At 46.7% G+C, this 16,144-nt stretch overlaps 1 protein-coding gene and 1 long non-coding RNA gene across 2 annotated transcripts in view; both read left to right on the top strand.

Annotated features, from left to right (window-relative positions):
* Positions 1-6,878: 6,878 nt before the first annotated feature.
* ARHGAP31 (Rho GTPase activating protein 31) overlaps positions 6,879-16,144 on the top strand; it is a 111,181-nt gene continuing 101,915 nt past the window's right edge. Inside the window, exon 1 of the mRNA XM_021070330.2 lies at positions 6,879-7,544. Coding sequence (XP_020925989.1) covers positions 7,445-7,544 — 100 coding nt within the window. The 5' untranslated portion in view covers positions 6,879-7,444. The remainder of the gene's footprint in view (positions 7,545-16,144) is intronic.
* LOC146397722 (uncharacterized) lies at positions 7,584-14,201 on the top strand. The gene is made up of 3 exons (XR_014824794.1): positions 7,584-11,386; positions 12,331-12,405; positions 13,712-14,201. It is a non-coding gene; the product is annotated as an uncharacterized LOC146397722 (long non-coding RNA).

Here is a 16,144-nt window from a genome sequence, read left to right as displayed (position 1 = left end):
TATCCTGAGGACTCCCGCATTCTATGAGGAATCCAGCTTTTTTCTTCCCAAAGTCTCTGTGCAGTTTAGGGACTCCCAAGATACAAAATGGGGAGTGACAGAGATGATCTGAAACTCACTGGCTGAGAGGGACCCCAAAGCCTATTGCTAGACCCTCAGGACAGATTCAGGCAGGCCTCAGGGGAGGGGAGGTGCTGCTGCTTCTGGCACCTCTGGTCATGGAACAGACGCCTCCATCGAAATGGATCCAAATTCAGACTTAGAAACTAAGGCCAGACCCTGCATGGATACCGATGTTGGTATAATAGCCATTCAATAGCACTTGACTCTCCCTCTGGCCTTGTGAAGTCTCTTCTCTGCATGTGACTCTAGGAAGGAAGTTTCCCGCTGCTGTTTGGCAATGTCCAGTGCCAATGTGGAATGGGACAAGAGGGTCTTGTGCTGGCTGGTTTGCTCATCATTTCTGAAACACTGAAGATTCATTGAGTGCTATGCTGTGTATTATGGATTAAATGTGGCGACAGTTTTTAAAGCACTCTGCAGGACCCAAAAGATCTCCAAACCTCTTGTTTTTGAACAACATTCAATGCAAAGAAATTATAACATAGCGAGAATATTAAAGGAGGAAAATTATTTCTCAAATAATTTCAAACACTGTGTGCAGAGGTCTCATCCAATCTCTAGTCCTATCCTCTCAACGTCTACCGAGTCCTGCATTTTACACTAGCAAAGGGCTTTTCCTCCCTAAAGCACTGAAATGGCCCTTGACAGGTGTGTTTTATTTACCCTTCTCCAAAAAATAGCATTTACCCTCACCAGCCCTCAGTCTGATAAACTTGGGGTCATCTTGGACTTTATTCCCTCCCACATCTAATCTTTTCAATAAGAGTCTGAAGTTCTGAATTAGCAGGGCACCAATCAATGATATCTTATCAAAAGTTAGTAAGGCATCCTTTTTTGTAACCAAGTCTTTTACTTTCTCATTATTTCCTCACCTGCCACCCTTTCTACTGCAAAATGCCTTGAGTTAATGGGGAAACAACAGAATCCCACGTGCAGCTGGGAAAGTAAGGCTGTAAAGCTGTTTCCCAATGCTTTTTCATTTATATATGTATTTTTTACCCTGAGTGATACAGTTTTGCAACTCTAGGAACCGAATGGGAAATAAAATACACAGTGCTTCAGAGACCAAGAGAGAGAGAATAGCATTTGTAATGATAATGATGTCTGTCTTTCAACTTTTAAGCTGGGAGTAGGACCATTTAAAGCCTTCTGTTATCATCACCACACCTGCTTGCTCTTAGAAGCCTATTTAGAACCAAAAGTGACTTTCCTGGTTGCAGAGGTGATGGAGCAGTAGGAGGTCACTTGCTACATTTCAGAATGTACCAACAGCAGGCTAGAGGTGACCCCTGCTTCTAGGACAGGGAGACTGATCCTGATTCTTGTACCTTCCCTCCCATGGAGTTGACCTCACCTCCACTCTGTTCTGTTTGATTACGGATTGGTAACGTGAACTTCCCTTAATTCCACTAAGGATGCTTATCCAGTCTCACTGGGACACTTAAAAGCAACAATTTGCATTATAACATACATCTGGGAACCGACAACCTAGGGAACTACAATAGTGGAGTTTGGGATACATAACGTTCTAGAAGCCTTTTTGCTCTAGCCATCCTCATCCTCTGCTAGCCTCAGACCCTCAGGGCACCAGTGGCTGGGCTCAGATGGGGCACAAGACCTCTCTCATGGAAGAGCCTCACCCAGTATATCAGCCTTCTAGGGCTGCCATAACAAAATAACATAGAGCAGGTGACTTAAACAGCTGACCTTTATTTTCTCACAGTTCTGAAGGCTGAACATCTAAGATCAAAGCTTCTCCTGAGGGAGTTTCAGCTGTGGTGCAGCAGAAACGAATCTGACTAGTATCCATGAGGATTCGGGTTCAAGCCCTGGCCTTGCTCAATGGGTTAAGGATCCAGCGTTGCCGTGAGCTGTGGTGTAGGTCGTAGACGCGGCTCTGATCCTGTGTTGCTGTGGCTCTGGCGTAGGCCAGCAGCTGTCATTTCAATTAGACCCCTAGCCTGGGAATTTCCATATGCTGTGGGATCGGCCCTAAAAACAAGGCAAAAAAGAAGAAAAGTTTCTCCTGAGGCCTCTCTCCTTACCTTGCAGATGGCAGCACCTTCTCACTGTGTCCTCACATTGTGTTTTCTCTGTGGTACACATCCCTGTTGTCACTCTGTGTCCTAAATGCTTCTCACAAGGACACCAGTCAGATTGGATTAGGGCCAAATCTAATAGCCTCATATTAACCCTGTCTTTAAAAGTCTTATTTCCAAATACAGTCAAATTCTGAGGGATTGGGGATTGGGGCTTCAACATATGAATGTGGAGTCAGGGTGAGGGTGCGGGCACAATTTGGCCCATCACACCCAACGATCAGTGACAACAGTGGTGTCTTAAAATTGGAAAAGAAAAGAGGGAGAGGAAATGAACCTAGCAGAAGGAGGAGCTAATCCTCATACCCCAGAATGAAGAATTCAGAACATCTTAATCACAGTCCATGGACAAGGAATCATGTGTGAGAATTTAACTGGGCATGAGCAAAGGAGGGAGAACTCTAAAGTTGTTGATTTGGGAGTTCCCTTCGTGGCTCAGTGGTTAATGAACACAACTAGGATCCATGAGGATGTGGGTTTGATCCCTGGCTTCGCTCAGTGGGTTAAGGATCTGGCATTGCCATGAGCTGTGGTGTAGGTTGCAGATGTGGCTCAGATTTGGCATCGCTGTGCCTGTGGTGTAGGCAGGCAGCTGCAGCTCCAACTCACCCCTTAGCCTGGGGAGTTCCATATGCCCCGGGTGCAGCCCTAAAAAGCAAAATAAAAAATAAATGCTGATTTCTAATCTCTAGTCTTAGGGGCAAATTGGGTGGAAGAAAAGGCTAAATCATAGGTGACATTAAAATCTCCCAAGTCTGTTTATTTATAGCAGAGTAGATTGCTACCAGCCTTCATGACTAAAGGAAGCAGATGGCCCACGTTGACAAGCATCAGTCTTCACCAACTGAAGATAAATCACAGGCAAGGACAGAACCCTTCTGTAGGAGCTCCATGGGAGTGAAGTTCTTTTTGTACCATCATAATCTGCTAAAGACATAATTTATGTTATCACCAAATAGCTTAATTAGTCCTTCTGTTGACATTCCTACACCATCTCCATGTAACCTGCTTCCTGGGCAATCCTCAGCCCAACGGAAAAACCTATTGGAACCCAAACCTGACTTCCTGCCAGAGACCCAGGAAAAGGTATACATTTTAGAGTAAGCAATGAGAAAAAGAAAAATGGGAAGAGAAAGAAAAATAGAAAGAGCATATATATGAGTTCTTTTGTGGTACAGCAGGTCAAGGATCCGGTGGTGTCACTGCTCCAGTTGCTGGTGTGGCGTGGGTTCAATCCTTGGAACGTCCACATGCTGCAGGTGCGGCCAAAAAAAAAAACAGAAACAAACCAAAAAATCAAAAAACCAAGATGGTGTCTAGAATAAGATTTAAATTCAGCACCTATCACAGGGTTTACTCAGCGATGCGAGGGGGCAGGGAGCATTTGGGGAGAGACTCACTTTCTAGCTCCCTGGGTCAGGCTATTCCCATAGGGCTTCGTTATCTAGCTTGATAAACTGTGAGTTCTTCCCACCATGAGGAGATAATTGAGAACTATCAAGCAGAGACAAAGAACCACAACATACACATTTCAAATAAGGTGTGTTCAATCAGCCCAGGCATAATGGTCACCTTGTCCACTGTTCAGTATTACCTTGCCCCTGAACCCTAAACAACTTGAATCCAGCTTATCATGAAGCAGGAGTGGAAAGGTCTCGGGCTGTTCCAGAATAAAAATTCTATGATTGTGGAGTCCCTTTGGGGAATTCTTGGTAAAGCATAGTAGAATCTTCAGGCTGAGTCACTCACTAGCTTTATAGTTCATCTGGGCAGTCCTGTTTTGTGACAGCCTACACTTGCTGGGTTTGATGGTGATTAAGGGGATCTGGTTCATAGCTAAGGTTATAATGTGAAGTGTGTTGAGAAATAGTTGTGAGTTACTGTTTTTTAGCTGGTCAACTTGTGAGAAATACCATATTTAATAAAATGTTATATAATTAAAAAATAGTATTTGAATAAAGTCTGATGATTAGTTAGTATTATTGTATTAATATAAATGTCCTACTTTCGATAATTGTACTCTGGTTATATAAGACATTAATACTTGGGAAAGCTGGTTGAAGGGTATATGGGAATTCTGATTATTTTCCTGCAAATTTTTTTTTCGTCTTTTAAATTTTTTTATTTTTCTGGTAAAATTTTTATAAGCTGAAATTATTTCAACATAAATAGTTAAAAGAATGTTTTTTAAACCTTTAGAAAGGTAATTCACAGTGCTTGACAACTTATCCATAATTTGTGCCTGGGGGCCTGGACCCAGGAAAAGAGCAACCCTTCAGCCTCTCTCCTTTGCTGCCAAAATGATGAAATCCATTGTAGGTCAGATGAAATAATGAATACGAAAGTCTTTGCTACAGTAAACTCCTAAGCAAGAGTTAATAGTAATAATTATAATCTCATATGGAGATGCTTCTCTATAAATAAAGGACGGAACAAGCCATTATATGAAATACCCTACCAAATGGTCCCCAAGTAGCTTTTAAGATGCTTAGAAACTGCTGTCCTGGCAGTAGGAAACAGGGAGTCATTGACAGGATTTTGAGCAAAGCAGGCACATAACAACAGCGATACTTTAGGAAGATTCAACAGGCCTTTAGGGCATAGGATGAAGTGGGAAAAGACTGGACTTACCAAACCCCACTAGGAGTTATTCTAATAATTCAGGAGTGAATGGTCCTCACTGAATGGGCCTGGAAGGAAGAAGCCCAGCGGAGAGGCATTTTGAAGGACTCATCCGTCTGGCCAGGCAGAACTAGGCTGGGGGTGGGGGCGGAAAGAGAGAAATGAGTCAGTGGTTACTTGAAGATGTCTCGCCAAGATGACTAGGGCAATGCTGGTGTCACTAAGAGACAGATGGCAAATAGAAGGAAGGAGAGACCATATACAGAGCTTGGGCCGAAAACTCCAGTGGCTCCAAAGGCCAGGCAGGGAAGGAGGGAAGGAGGGAAAACAGGAAGCGGAGCTGCAAAACTGGAGGACTCATCTCTCTAAAGAGGGTGGTACCTCCATGGAGCTTCTACAACTCAGCATCAGAGGCCCTTGACACGTGGAAATGCACTTTCGGTGTCACCACATCTTCTATTTTTGTAAGAGAAGCTAGAAATCCAGATCTTTTAAGTTAAAAATGTTAACTCTTTAATGTTAGCAGTTAATATTTAAAATTTTAAATATTTAATACTTAAATATTTAAGGAGTTCCCATCGTGGCTCAGTGGAAACAAATCTGACTAGGATCCATGAGGACATGAGGACACAAGTTTGATCCCTGGCCTCACTCTGTGGGGAGGGGATCCAGCATTGCCATGAGTGAGCTGTGATGTAGGTCACAGACACAGCTTGGATCTGGCATTGCTGTGGCTGTAGCATAGGCCAGAGACTACAGCTCTGATTTGACACCTAGACCCATAGCCTGGGAACCTCCATATGCCATGGGTGCGGCCCTAAAAAGGCAAAATTTTTTTTTTAATATTTAAAATGGCAAACAAACCAAACACATCTGTGAGCCAGATTCAGCAGGCAGGCTATCAATTGTGAGTACTCACAAAGAGAGAAGGTCAAGGGTCAAAGTTCATACACTGTCTTGGTGATACATAGGGAGATAAGAGACTGTGACAGGATTCAGTAACTAAAATACTATACTTAAAGCTTTTTCCAGCATTCTGAGCTCTATGACTGTCTCTACCCTTTAAGCCTATATATGGATTTGAATTTATACAGGAAGTTTAATCTAATCCTCAAATGGTGAAATCACCAGAATTTGAGTGCTTACTGTGTGCTGAGTACACAGAAGTCAAAGAATTTCAAATCTAACTGGAGAAAAAACATGCCCTCCTGAAAACTTGAGACAAATTATGAAATAACCTGAGAGACTGCTTTCTTCAGATTATGTTAGAATATCAGAGTCACCTTAAGTCCTGGTCCCCTCACTCCCACCCCCCGCATCACTTCCATTTAGCAAACTTTGTAGTAATGCCTGTGTGTGTGTGTGTGTGTGTGTGTGTGTGTGTGTGTGTGTGTGTGTGTAACTTGAATCTCTAATTAGAAATCTGATTTCCAGGGCAGTGGTTAAAAAGTGGCAGCCTCCATCCCTCCCTCAGCTTTGGAGGGGACTTAGCTGGGTTGGGGGTACTGGGGCGCGGGACAGTAGAATGGGAGTGGCTGGCGAAAACTGCTCCCCGTTAGGTTTCTCCGTTGGAATCCCTGTCTTTGTTTCTGTCATTACTCTTTAAGTGTTTGTGTAGGAGCAGACAGGCACCGAAATAGAAAGTGTCAAAGAGATGATGACAATGAAGATAAAATACAAGGGAGGACTTTTTTTTTCAGTCCCACCTAGCCCCCTCCATCCAGAGTGCCAGCGCGCCTCCTCCCGCCGTCTTCAAAGAGCCGTCGATGGGGCAGGAAGCGGGTGGCTCGGGCTGTGGGTGCTCCTAGGAGAGCGGCGATTTCCTCCCGGGCGGGCCAGTTATCTCTAGAGTCGCCGAGCAGCTCTGCGAAGAGCGCGTTCTCTCCCCAACCCCGTACTCCTCAACCCACCCACCTACTTCCTCCGGCTCCATACACACATGAGCACAGAGCTGCCAAAAATTTCCACCCTCCGCCCCCCTCCCTAGCTAACTTCCTTCCAGCATTTCCTGAGCTGGATGATCCTAGGATTTGTAAGACAGGAAAAAAAGGAAGGCGTGAGGGCGGGCGAGAGAGACAGGATGCTTGTTTTTCGTTCTACCAAAGCCGTCTGAAGGCAAGACAGCGCGCGCCGGGCAGAGGACCCACGCAGTCCCCGGGCCGTCTCCGCGCCCGCCGCCGGCTTCCCCGCGCCCTCGGCCACTCCCGGGCTTCGAGAAGACGGACCGGAGAGCTCGCCCTCCCTCCAAAGAGGAGGAAGACAACCGAAGACACCGCGGGAACCTGTGAAAGTCCCTGGGACTCCAAGTGAGGAAGTGACACTCCCAGCGAGCCGGCCCGCCGCTGCCAGCTCCGCACGGCCTGCGGCACCGCGGCCCTGGAGGAGCGCGCGGTGGATTTCAGGCTCCGCGCCCGCGCCGGGCTCAGCGCCCCGCGGGCTCCATGCGCTCTGTCCCGGGCCCAAACTCTTCCCGACGCCCATGCGGCCCCACAGCGCCGCGCCGCAGCCACTGATCTAACCCCCACCCCGGAGACCACCGTCGGCGCGGTGCCAAGCAGAGGGGAGGGGGAGACGGAGGGCAACCTCTTTGGGACTAACTCATGAAGAACAAGGGTGCCAAGCAGAAGCTGAAACGAAAGGGAGCCGCCAGCGCCTTTGGCTGTGACCTCACGGAGTATCTGGAAAGCTCAGGACAGGATGGTAAAGTGCCTTCGCCTACCCCCCTCCCCCCTTCTTTTTGTTTGAGAGAAAGAGGGACTCTCCGAGGGTGTGTTACATTCAATTCACAAGTTAATGTATTCCAGGCTTGTGCGCTCCTTCTACTTTTTTTTCTTTTTGAAGAACATACACAATTCTTGAGGTGCATAGCGCTGCCACCCCGACGTGTAGAGGTTGTGTCAGTCCTTCCGTTTGTGTCACACAAGCCGTTAATGGGCGGTGCTGCTGCAAGTTTAAGCGGCTACCCCTGGGGGCCTGGGGTGGGGGCTGGAGAGATCCCGATCCCCAACTTTGGATGTGGGAGAGGAGGGGTGAGGACTGGACCTGTGGGATGGTGTTCACTGGGCTTCTCTGGGTACATAATTATGACCGCCTTAGGTGTCCCTCCCGGCTTCTCCAGTTTCATCAGCTCACATCTTTTTTTATTAATGTGCTGGAAGGCAGGGGGTGCGGTGGATCCTGGCTGGGGGAGTGGTTGCACAAACATTTTCTGAATTTCTGAACTGATGCCAAATATATAGTACCTCCCTCCCTCCCCTTCCCAACCCCTCAGACCCTTTACCTCCTCTTGGCTTTCAGATTAGCGTTTGGTGTGTCAGACAAGAAGAGTGTTGTAAAAAGGTCAGAGGGCCTTGCCTTGAAAATAGTTTAGGAGAGCGTTTCTTAAGGAGAGAGTCTCTGCTTTCAAGGTCAGATTGGAAAAAAAGCCGATCCTCCAGAGTAGAGACAATTTAAACATTTGTTAAGGGGAGGGCGAAAGAAAACAATCCAGAACACAATAACAGCATTTGAGGTTAGAAGTTTTTAATCATAGGAACGTTGGAGAAATTGAGCATTAAATGACTCCTTTTGTAAGGTTGACTGGCCCTGTACTTATCCGTGACAAAAAGGCCTTGTCTTCAGAAACTTCAGTGAGAGAGAAAAAAGTCTACTATATGGGCCTTGTGTTTATACATACATAGATACAAGAAAGGGGGGAAACTGAAGGGCTAACTATGCAGAATAATTCTGCCTCCAGGAAAATAATCTCAAAAGCTATTTGATTAGCTCATATCAAATGTGCATCTCAAAAACAGAGCAATGCTTTTGTTTCTATTTCATTTTTTTCAAAGACTCAGCACCACCTAGTAATTTGCAGTGGTGTGATATTCCTGCGGAATTCTTGAGTTCAGAGTCTGCTGTGTCATTAGGACAAATAGCTTGGTATTTTACAGCTTGGGGGACCGCACATTTCAAAACTGCCTCTTTTGCAACTGGGACACAGCAGAGTCAATTCATTTAATCCTCTCCAACAATCTGGAGAGGTAGATTTGAAATAACATCGCATGGGGTTGAGTTTTTTTGAGTGTGAGAGAACGCCAAGTATGCAGCTTAACCATTACCCTCAGAAGTTCGCAATGAAATGTTTTCCTCCACCTGTTTTTGCAAAGGGGGGCCTTCAGGTTCACATCCAGGTTCACTTAATGAATGCTTGTGGATACCACCTCCTACCATGCAGGTGTTCTTCTGGGCCCTCACTCCAAAGTTTAGAGTTGCGTGGAGGTGCTTATCAATCCTGCCCCTTCTTACAATGTCACAGGTCATAGGATGAGCCAGGAATCCCAGGGTTCTGTAAAGACACTTCAAAGGCAGCCTTAGACAATCCCTCTTTCACCTGCTTTGTATTTTGGGCTTTCATATATGTTTCATTTGGAAAAAAAGAAAAAGAAAAGGGACTACTGCTGAAAGGGGAAAAAAATGGAAACCAGTACCCAGTGCTACCTACCCTGAGAAGGGAGGAGGCAGTGCAAAGAGGTAAACTGACCTGCCTTATATCTTCAGTCATGAAGGAGGCAGAGGGCTCTGGCCCACTAGGCTCCTCTCCCTTCCCCGGCTTCCTTGTCTAGGCCAACATTCTCCTCTAATGCTTTTTTTTCTCCCCCTAAATTGAAAGCAGACAGTCCTGCCCCAGAATCAGCGAACTTTCAAGACTGACATACCTGAATAAAGTTCAGCTTTGAAACAGAAGGAAATTGACCCACTTAATGATCCAGACACCGTTATTGTGCCACGTGGGAATTGGCGTGCACAATACCTAGCTTATATAAATGAGGGTAATTAGGATTTCTCTTTTTCCCACATCTAGAACTAGTCAGGCATTTTTCTCTTTATTTTTGTTATAGTGTAGCATCAATAAGTAGTCAGTGCTAATGGTTTTCTCTAAAACACTGTGTCCTCATGAGATTTCATGTGTCCTCCTCATGAGCTTTCTGGAACGTGTTGGTTAATAGGCAAGGCCTGGACTCTGTCCCCAGGGAGAAAAAGCTGACCTGGGCAGTGCCCCTTTGCCTGCCAGCTGAAAGTTCAGCCCAGAATCCTGAGGGTGACAAGTCATCGTGGTAATAGGTTGTGGAATGCTGGGGAGGGCCTTATAAGACTGGTATCGTGGTTACTCAGCTTTGGAGGTCGGGGATAAGGTGACGGACTTGAGGAGAGACAGAGAAAAATGGATCCAGGTCTGGGAGCAGGAAGGGCAGAAGGAAAGGACAGAGATGCCAAAAGAACTGCTGAGTTTGGAGAGGGAGGGAAAGCCCTGAGCTGGGGTGCAGAACAAAGCTGGTGACAGTTATCTGCACTCAGCCCACCTGATTATGGGGAAGCAATACTCACTCCCCATGTGAGGCCCGAGCACAGAGGACGAGTGTCATTAGCTTCTGCAATTTGCTGTAGCCAAGCCCTGCTACCTTCAGTTGGATAAGGCTGCTGAGGCAGGGTGTGTAGGTGACAAATAGATATTCAGCTTAAAGGAGACGTTGCTTGAGGCCAGTGTCATCCTTAATCTTTAGGAAGCTGATGAAAACCAGAAACCTTTCCCTTAGAAACACACACCAACACACACACACAAATCATGTATACAGTTTCTGTGGGCATCCACACAGATGCCAAGTTCAGACCCTGCTGTTGATCATCCCCAGCTGCACATAGGGCTGATGTGAAGGGCCAATTTCCCTCTTTTTGCTTCTTTGACCACTCTTCTCCAGCTGGTGAGATCACCCAAGAATGGCATGAAATTGCTCCTGGCCAACTTGGCCAGCCTTTCTTTCACTTCCCCTCTAGCACAGTGGCTGCTGCCCCAACCCCCAGCTCTCCCCTGGGAACCAGATAACTTTCTCTTCCTGTCTGGAATAGAGGGAGAAGATCATCCCTTCCTAGCTGCTGATGCTGAAAATAGTACCGTTTTCTTTGTCTTCTTCTTGACCACTGAGTACGAAGACCCTTGCTTGCAGAGCTATGGAATGAAAACCACATCATTGTGTCGCCTGCGGTTGGAAGGCAGTGGGTGAAGCCCTGTGAGGCCAGAGTGCATCCATGAGCATTTCCTACCTCTCCCCTCTGAGCCGAGTGCTCTGGATCTTCCCACAGTGCTTGGAAATGCTGGGGCCAGGAGTCAAGAGACCAGGAAGAGAGCATTACAGGAAAGCTGTCTCTGCCTCCATGCTGGTCCCACTCTACGGGCTGAGGACTTCCTCACCCTTCCCAACAATCTCAGCCTTTTGACTCACTCCCTGGTAAAAAGTGATCATTATCGGCATGGTAGTTTGCTTGATGGTGGCACATTAGGATCACCTGAGGAGCTTTAAAAAAGGCTGATGCTCAGGTCCCTTTTCAAACAATTAAGTCAGAATCAAGGAAGTTCCTTTCATGGCTCAGCAGAAATGAATCCGACTCGTATCCATGAGGATGTGGGTTCGATCCCTGGCCTCAGTGGGCTAAGGATCCAGTGTTGTTGCTGTGAGCTGTGGTGTAGGTCGCAGATGTGGCTCAGATCTGGCTTTGCTGTGGCTGTGGTGTAGGCCAGCAGCTACAGCTCCGATTCCATCCCTAGCCTGGGAACCTCCGTATGCCGCAGGTTCGGCCCTAAAAAAACCAAAAAAAAAAAAAAAGTCAGAATGTCTTGATGACCAGGCATGGGTATGTTTTAAAATCTTCCGAGATGATTCTGATATGTAGGCAGAGTTGAGAACCTCTGCTTATCATGCAGCGATTCATAGATTATTTTCTCCCTGGATAAGCAGACTTGACTATTCAGAATGTACTGTCTGAATGTTGATAAGGACATTATTCCTGAAGGTTTTTTCTGTTTCTTAAAAGGTTGAAAAGAAATATGTGTGTGTGCATATTTGATTTGAGGGATTACAAAAGTTTCCTAACAAATAAATAAACACCCATTACAAAATAGAATTTTAAGCTTGAAGAGAGTAAGATGTCTCCAGGATTTCAAAGAACAATGATAAGGTAGTGAGAACTTTGAGATGTCACTTTTCTACATTTCTGAAGCTAACTCATTCTTTCACTTTATTTGTTCATTTCACAAATAGTCATAGGGCACTGGAGAGGTACTATGGGCAAGAAGGAAGCAGGCACCCCAGACTCAAGAAATTTACAGTCTGAGGGATGTGAACTGAGTCCTGAAGTTAGCTGCCATAACCACAGGAGAAAATATGAAAGCTTTTATCTTCAATTAAATAGACAAGACACCTAAACATAAACAGGATCTAAGTCTTAGCAAGGAAGGTGAATATTTTTCTGTTCCAGAGAAAATTTAACAATGATGGAGAACCAGGACAGAGGGATTCTCTTTGGCTTAGTTGTTTCCTCCCCAATGTCTTGCCTGGCACTTTCTCTACCTTTTTTTGTTTGTTTGTTTTGTTTTGTCTTTTTGCCTTTTCTAGGGCCGCTCTCGAGGCATATGGAAGTTCCCAGGCTAGGGGTCGAATAGGAGCTGTAGCCACCAGCCTATGCCAGCCACAGCCACAGCAACTCGGGATCTGAGCCGAGTCTGCGACCTACACCACAGCTCACAGCAATGCTGGATCCTTAACCCACTGAGCAAGGCCAGGGATCGAACCTGCAACCTCATTGTTCTTAGTCGGATTTGTTAACCACCGAGCCACGACAGGAACTCCACCTAATTCTTATCCTTTGGGTCTCAGCAGCTTCTGGAAACTTTCCCTCACCCTCTTTAGTCAGCTACTTTCCCATTAGGAATTCTGGAAGCCTACTGCCTGGGATAGAATCCTGACTTTGCCTGTTCCCCGCTGAGTGACCCTGGAGCAAGTTACTTACCCCCTCTGGGTCTCAGTTTCCTCATTTGTGAAATGGGCCTAAGAGGACTGATGTGAAGAGAAATGAGTGACTGTGGGCAAAGCACTTGGCAGAAGGCATGCACAAGGTAAGGTCTAAATGTAGCTGTTGTTATCATAACACCCTGGACTTGCCCTGGCATAACCACATACTGTCCAGGACTGAGTGAATGAGGGCTGCAATGAAACGACTAAATGATATGTTCGATGGGTTACTCACTCACCAAAGGGGACAGGAAGCTGACTGCTTGCCCCACTGGATGGAGGGTTCACACAGGGATTTCCCAGAGCCACTGGGAGAGCAGAATATCAACCTGAAACTAAAAGACCTTAAAGAAAGATACCCAGCTACTCTTGGACCCACAGAGAACTGAAAGAGAAGTCGGGTCCTGGAGGTGGAGTTTGTGGAAACAGAACAGCCACCTCATAGGCTTGAGTTTAGAGTGGGAATCCCCAAATCTGGACTCCCACAGTGAAACCAAAAGAACTAAAAAAGGACAATTAAGGCTTTAAACCTGCAGCAAACTGATAGCATGAAGCCGAACTGCAACTTACTCTGTATGGTCTGGATATGGCAAACCCAAACTGAGGATGGAATCAGCCATTCCACCCACACACATCCCTCCCTCCTGCCCACTCTCTAGACCTCTGCCAAGAGCCCCTTGACCACAGGCATAGCCTCGCCCTACCTCCACCCCTACCACCCCCACTGGCAGCCACCCAGATGCCTTCCTGCCTCAGGAGGCCCAGGCGTTGGGACTGCTAAGGAAGCCCTCGGCCCTGTCGCTCCAGACCCACCCTGGAGCCCAGCAGACTGTCTGCTGGGCCAGAGGGAAGCGTGGAAACTAGGAACACATCTTCCCACAGATGATGCTGTACATGGTGAATAAGCTCCCCATGCCACTAAAGCAGTTTTTTTTTTTTTTGTCTTTTTGCTATTTCTTTGGCTGCTCCCATGGCATATGGAGGTTCCCAGGCTAGGGGTCTAATCGGAGCTGTAGCTGCCAGCCTACGCCAGAGCCATAGCAACGCGGGATCCTTAACCCACTGAGCAAGGGCAGGGACCGAACCCGCAACCTCATGGTTCCGAGTCGGATTCGTTAACCACTGCGCCACGACGGGAACTCCTAAAGCAGTTTTTGATGCACGTTCTTTTCTTTCCCCCCTTAATCCCGTAGGCCTCTGTGGGCTAGCCTGGAAACCTTTTTCTGTGAGAGTGGGAATGAGGGGAGAACACATCCTGAATTCCAGAAGCTGACTGACCAAGGCAGTTCTGAAGCACTTGCTGGGGACTGTTTGTCCCCAGGAATCAACACACTGCAGAAAGTTTCTGGGTTTTGTGGCAGAGGGTAGGAGAAGAGGACAGGGCTGAGAGGTCTAGGACTCAGTCTGGGGACGAGAAGTACTCCCCAACTCCTCTTCCATTAGATATGGTGGCTAAAAATTTCTGGAATAAAGTAGTGATAGACCCTTCCCGTTGGGACTACCCAGGGCTCATTTCCCCCAGGACAGGATGGTCAGGGTGAGCTGCACCCCACCTCCTGCCTCTGGGCCTCAGGATGCTGAGTCCTTCTGTGTGGCTCCTTCATACCCAGGAACATGGGGCTACGTGCTCTTTTGATTTTCTATTGTGTTTTCTTTCTCTCTCATTGTTTGCCGTGTATTTAAGCCAAACTGGCATTTTCCCACTTATCATCACACTTCAAATTAATTTTCTTTTTGCTTATGGGCGCATGGCCCACCTGATTTTCTGAGCTGTTTCTCTCTATGCCCCAGCACAAATGCTACACTTCAGTTTATCTGGTTTTGGTGTTCCTTCCTCAAAGGGTTGGTCTTGCATCCTGATTGAGGTGAAGCCCCAGCTTATGGAACTTTAAAGAGTCTAGATACCACCCCCTGTCCCTCTAGTCAGCAACCCCCGCCCCCCTGCAAGGATGCAATTTTAGGTAAGGCTTAAAATAAAGAATCCCTGAGGAAACATGCTGACCTCAATTCAAAAGAGATTGCTAGATTTTCTGTAAGAGCAACTTCTGGTAGAGAAATGAGAACACTAGGCTGCAGGATGGCTAACAGGAGGAGGAGGAAGGGAAGGTCTCTCAGAAGGAGAGAAGGGACCCAGAAATGCAAGCTGAATCCCAGATCACACCTGCTTATTATTTTTATTCGTAGCGCTACAACCTGCATTGACTGCTTACTATATGCCAGTCACTCGATGCATACAAAGTAATGTTTTCAAAATCTGTAAAAATTGGGCATTTCCTCTCCTTTTCTAGATGAAAAAAAAACTGAGATCTAAGAGGTTAAATCACTTGCCAAGATTATAGGGATAAGAGAGGCAGAATTTAAATCCAGATCTGTCTTACTCGCAAGGCCAGTTTTAGGCACAATCTCCCAAAATAGCATATTTCATAATTTGGCATTTATGTTACAGTTTTGTTAAAAAAAAAAAAAAAAAGAAAAAGAGGGAGTTCCAGTTATGGCTCAATGGTAACAAACCACACTAGTATCCATGAGGACTCTGGTTAAATCCCTGGCCTTGCTCAGTGGGATAAGGATCTGGAGTTGCCATGAGCTGTGGCGTAGGTTGCAGATGAGGCTCGGATCCTGAGTTGTTGTGGCTGTGGTGTAGACCAGCAGCTGCAGCTCTGATTCGACCCCTAGCCTGGGAACTTTCATATGCTGCAGGTGTGGCCCTAAAAAAAACAAAAAAACAAAAAAAAAGAACAAACCTGCAAAAAGTGGCCTTTCTCCCTTCGAGTTATTCTTTCCCCAGCCTAGACCATGAATAGGAATAATAACAGCTAACGTTTGTATAGGGCTTCACCTTCTGCCAGGCGCTTTTCACACACACCTACTCTCACCCTACCTACCAGCTGTCAAGTCTAACCTTTTCCTCCCAGGCCCCTCCCTGCCTACTGCAGCCACAATTCTCCTTTCTTCTTGGAACAGCCCTTGCCTTAGAGTCAGAGGCACCCAGTTTGGTCTTCATTCTACCTGGTTATTCTGTTTCTCACCGGCTTTGTGTTTGCAAGTGGACAGTGAGCTCTGCTGAAGGCTGGGTGGCCTTGGGCAGCTCACACAGATTGGATGGCTCACTGGCCTCTCTGCAACCGATACACAGCAGGTGATTGATCGACCCTATTTCCTCCAGGAAGCCAGAGTTGGAGCCCTTCTAGGAAGCTCAGGACCTAGGACATTGCTGATGTGCTAGAGTATCAGGAATTCAAGATTGTTCAAGGTTCCCCAGGAGGGTGCATAGCTACTCCCAGATAGAAACTGACCCAGGCTTTGCACAGGGTGCCCCTGAAACACTGCCTTTTCCCAGTGCTTCACCAGTCACTCCTTGGTATGAACCACATTCTTGGTGGGGCCCCAGAACCAAAGTGAGTTTCTGGGATCGAGTCTCAGGCACTCTTTGTTCTAGTTCAAGCTTGGCTGATGCATACCAGGCCATGGTGC

Source organism: Sus scrofa, chromosome 13, assembly GCF_054392235.1.
Source record: "Sus scrofa isolate SSC_HxYL_T2T_F1_AM1 chromosome 13, Sscrofa_HxYL_maternal_Yorkshire_Landrace_v2.0, whole genome shotgun sequence".
Taxonomy (NCBI): Eukaryota; Metazoa; Chordata; class Mammalia; order Artiodactyla; family Suidae; genus Sus; species Sus scrofa.
This window is presented reverse-complemented; position numbering and strand designations above follow the sequence as displayed.